The sequence below is a fragment of the Penaeus chinensis genome, chromosome 9 (genome assembly GCF_019202785.1).
Source record: "Penaeus chinensis breed Huanghai No. 1 chromosome 9, ASM1920278v2, whole genome shotgun sequence".
Taxonomy (NCBI): Eukaryota; Metazoa; Arthropoda; class Malacostraca; order Decapoda; family Penaeidae; genus Penaeus; species Penaeus chinensis.
Genome location: NC_061827.1, coordinates 11,317,251 through 11,322,250, shown reverse-complemented (window position 1 = coordinate 11,322,250; position 5,000 = coordinate 11,317,251). Strand labels below are relative to the sequence as shown.

General features: G+C 36.4%; 2 protein-coding genes across 6 annotated transcripts in view; both read left to right on the top strand.

Moving 5' to 3' along the window:
• LOC125028651 (serine/threonine-protein kinase MAK-like) overlaps positions 1-846 on the top strand; it is a 41,154-nt gene extending 40,308 nt beyond the window's left edge. The window contains exons 8-9 of the mRNA XM_047618126.1: positions 118-363; positions 705-846. Of these exons, the coding sequence (XP_047474082.1) occupies positions 118-363; positions 705-717 (259 nt within the window). The 3' untranslated portion in view covers positions 718-846. The remainder of the gene's footprint in view (positions 1-117; positions 364-704) is intronic.
• A 3,696-nt stretch (positions 847-4,542) lies between these two features.
• Positions 4,543-5,000, top strand: part of LOC125029029 (solute carrier family 22 member 20-like) — a 10,286-nt gene continuing 9,828 nt past the window's right edge. For 2 of the 5 annotated variants that reach the window (XM_047618757.1, XM_047618753.1), the window contains exon 1: positions 4,964-5,000. This exon is cut by the window's right edge. The gene's annotated coding sequence lies outside the window, so the exon portion shown is untranslated. The other 3 variants (XM_047618752.1, XM_047618755.1, XM_047618756.1) reach the window with 3 other exon arrangements.

The window sequence follows — 5,000 nt, the reverse complement described above, 5'->3', positions numbered from 1 at the left end:
GTAGTTCTGTAAACCCCGTAAGCCTTCCTTCCATCATGCAAAATTGTTATTTAAATCTCGTCACTTTCCCAAACGAATTACGAACTGTACTCTTGCATAACACAAAAAACGACCCTTAATTCTAGGACAGCTAGATCGTTACCATACCAAAGGACCCTCTTTCCCTGCAGGAGCTGTTAGCCGCAGCATGCCAGGATCTCTAGTGTCTGTGCAGGCGGGGGGCTCCAACGTGATAGGCGTGAGGACACACACTTACCCGAGCGCCAACGCCTCGAGCATGGCCGCGGGCTCCTTCGCGACGGGGCCCACGCGGTCCAACAGCGCCAATGCGAATGTGCACGGCAGGACCAACTGGGCGGCTAAGTTAGTATGGGAGGCCTTGTGTGGATGGCTTATTGTGTTGGGGAATGTTAATGAAGTTATCATTGTTATTTATCATCGCCATCATTCTCATTACTACTATTATCTTTATTATTATTTTCTGATTGCTATAACCATTGTCATTTGAATGTCATTTACTAATATCATTAGCTCTGTTGTTATTATCATTATGATTATTATAAGTAACAGTAATACTATCAACAGTAGTACAAGTACAGTGCTAGTAGTAGTAGTAATATTTTATCATCTATATTGGTATTCGCACTATCAAAAATATATGATAATACCAATGATTCTAATACATATACCCATCCCTCTAACAGATACCTCAAATAAAGTAGCGGTGCGTAAGAGGAAACCTTCAAAACAAAATGAGACCGCTAGAAGACAGCAGCAGACTGCCGCCCTTTGACCTTCGAGTGGCTGCCCGACGCGCCGTGGCCTTAGGGAGGAGGACCCACAAGATCGGGAGGAAGTGGAGGCGCCCTTCGCTGCTCGCGGGAGGTCTTGTGGGAGAGAAATGAGAGTGGGAAGGAGATTTATGTGAGAACTCTGGAGATGAATATATATATGTTTATATGTATACATATGTATATGTGTATATATATATTTATATATATAATTTGTATAATTTCGTCCACTTGCAACCAGAATGGTACAGATGTGCTTCTAAGTTAAAAGGTGAAATAAAAAACGATAACGGTTTTATAAAGCATACAAAGCTAATTTAAGCTGGTATTGCAGCATCACGTAAATTTCAATTTGTAAATCTTAAATTTAAAATATAATAGAAATATTATATAAATAGATTCAACCGAGGAGCATTTATAACATTTCGTATTTTCAAACATAAATTCCCTTCCTGTCTCACTAGAGATCTGGCAACGATGACGCCTCTCCCTTTAAGCGTTGATATTATCTGTGATACAAAGTACAATCTTGGCAGCCTGACTATTCAAACTTTCATTGACGACAACGAGACATATAATAGATATATGAAATTACATATTTATGAGTATATAGGTAAATCTTCACCAAAGTCTATTTGCACATAAGTTAGTATACATCCGTCCATACCGCTGTGTGTGCGGAACATAGTGGAGGAAAAAGGCTGAAGTACAGAAAAGTTTTTGGCAATTGACGATGGTTTGGCCACGAACTCATGATAACCGAGTTGTAAATTCGTTTGAGACGATGAAATACATGGTACTATTTGGTGCGTCCAGTTCAGTGAACATTTGTGATCCTTTCCGTCCACAGAGATATACATACCGGGAGTTGAAAGCATTGCCCACTGTGATATATCAATAATTATATGTGTGTCAACAACAGTTTCTTCGCGAAACCGTCAAGAGAACATGCAGGCCCTGCATAGTGAATACTAAGCAACCGCCAACGAAACTCGACCTAAAGAAGTCCGGTTCGAATCCCTCATTCTCTGAAATGATGTTGCATTCGAATCATTTATGAGTGTCTGATGTATTTACACACGAGCTAAGATTATTATAAATGTATGTACAATCTAACTTATGGCAGTATGTCTGTATAGATAGTCGTAGGATCGAACCATTGCACAAGGAACATTACGGAGTTACTCGGGACGTTTAAGAGGTAGAAATGTACAAAACTATCATTTGATCTTTATTCACACCATCATACGTATGGTAAGTGTGTCTGGTACTGCTTCATGTAACACATTTCCTTAACGATTTCTCTACGTGGTCTTTTAATTTCCCCACACTTGTCAATATGCGTGACTAGACCTGAGTCAGAACACTGTAAATTGTACATAAGACAAATCACATGTACCTAAAACATGCTGTATGTTGATGATTGTTATACATCCACAATGGATGCATAGACTTGAAGCTTGCTGAAGTAACTAGGTCATTGCTTTGGTTATGTTTCTTTACTGTTAACATCAGTGTATAAAAAAGCAAAAGTAATGAAAGAAAGAAAAAACAAGTAGTCGAAAAGGGGCCAAATTTAACCTAATTTGTAGGTTGCTGTACATGAATGTCGATATATACAATAACTATGGATTTTCTACCTACACTAAAATGTTCGGAAGCACCCATCAACGCCAATACTCTTCGCTATTAGGTTGATATTCCACACACATTCACAGTCTACGTTTTCTGCTTGACCTAAACATCTGTGACAATGTAATATACACAACGATGCATTGTGATTGACAAGGGATAAACTGACATTATCATTCATTTGGCCTTGTTATATTACGAATGACAATCTGCATGCAAAGACTATGAGCATATGCTCAGGCAGCAATCAGTGGTAATTTGTTAAAGCAAATGGCAGTAATATCTTGATTATTGAGTATTCATGTTATGATTAATCTGTTTGTTGACAATTTTGTTTTAGGTCTGGTTAGCAGACAGACAGTTGACATTGCAGGTTATGGTGTACAATTATTTCATGTCTATAATAAGGTGATAAAGTTGAGTCCATTTACTGTTTCAGTAATATGTGTGAGTTTATATGTACATATATGATTTCATAGATGTTGAAGTAGCAACACATTATAGTACTACTCCGTTTATTGTTATAGTGTCATAGTATATTTTTGTTTTAACCAAGGGCAACGGACAGTTTCCAAGTTTAATTATACTTTTCTATAGAATGCATTTCACGGGTGAGCATCTAAATGAAATATATAATTTTCAGCGAATTCATATATGCATCCCAACAACCTCCCACACATTTTCACGACCGGTGCAAAAGAAAATTCATACTGTCACACACACACACACACACACACACACACACACACACACACACACACACACACACACACACACACACACACACATATGATTATTCTTACGTATTCTATATACATGTACAGTTTAACCATATCCACCGACGGTAGCCAAACACTAAAATAAAACATCAATACGAACCCGTTCTTTCTCCCGTAAGCAATAACCGCCACCCAAGCTCTACCAAGCTGCCAAAGAGAATGTCTGCGTTTCGTGTCTGTAGAGGCGTGACCTTGTTTATATACTGCTCATTCAGGTGTACCTAAGATTGTATTCCCCCGGGCTAACAGGGACTCGACGGGAGTGTACTATCAACAGTGAATAGCGTTGTTCACTTTTATCTAATCTGCTATTTGATGGCCTCTTCAGCGTTAGATTGATTTACTGTTGCCAAATTTCAGAATTAGGTATATTGATGATATAACAGTGAAAGTGAGGGAAATAGCAAGCCACTAATCATACGTTCTTGGGTTGTTAAGTTGCCATGTCCAGCAGTAACTGTTCCAGCAAGGTTTATCTCGTGCAAATAAAACTGAACTTTGACATGTCGCTTTTCTTAACCTGGCACACCTACGAAACGATGGCATAATTCATGACGATATGTTAGGATAAAAATCTTAATTGAATGCACTGGGTATAAAACACAGAAAATTAATACCCAAAGAAAGAGAAGTAGAAAAATACACATAAATGTGTGTCTTTATATATATATATATTTATATGTATAATATACATATGCATATATATAGGTTTGTGCATATGTACATATATATATACACATACATATATAGGTATGTACATATACATTTATATATATATATATATATATATATATATATATAAGTATATACATACATATATATATATATTTATATGTATATATAGGTATATATGTATATATACTATACACACACACATACATACATATATATATATATATATATATATATATATATATATACATGTATATACATATATATATATATATATATATATATACATATATACACACACATATATATACATATGTAAATATATATGTAAGTATATATATGTGTATATATACATACATATACATATACATGTATATATGTATATGTATATATACTTATATATATAGATACAGTATGTATATATTTATATATACACACATATAGGCATATATGCATATATATATAAATATATATATATATATTTTATATATATATACATATATATATATATATATATATATATAAATATCCACGTAAAGTCGGACTCAAAATGAGTGGTATGTAAGCAATTATGTAAATGATATAGAAAAAAAGATCAGTGATAAATTCCCAACATCACTACACGCAAGATATACAAAATGTTGTGCAACAGAGGGTGACGTCACCGACTCGGCGCCACAATCGCCAATCCTCAGTCTATATCTGCTACACTCTACTTTAAAACTCCGTGAAGACGCGTCTTGGGTAAGCGAAGAGAATGGAGTGACGTGCGTAAAACTGGGCGGGGATTCTATTAATGGTAGGTGTGGGGAGTGGTTAGCGTGAGTCATCTGTTCTCGGTGATGAAGTTATGTTGTTATCAAAGCGATGTGATCGTGACCTTGCCGCATCTCCTCGGGGCACGGAACAGATCACGTGATGTCTGGCCGTTGCTCCCGGTGAAAAAGAAAACAAAACGGTGTGGAGCTACAGTGCAAAAAGAGAAATGGTGACAAAAAAGGAGACAATCAGATATACCTTCTGTATCCAACATGGACCGAAAAAGGATAAGTCATATACACGAAGGTGAGACTCGCCCTGAATATGCCTATGAGAGAAGCCCTGCCTGTGCCGACCAATGCCGACT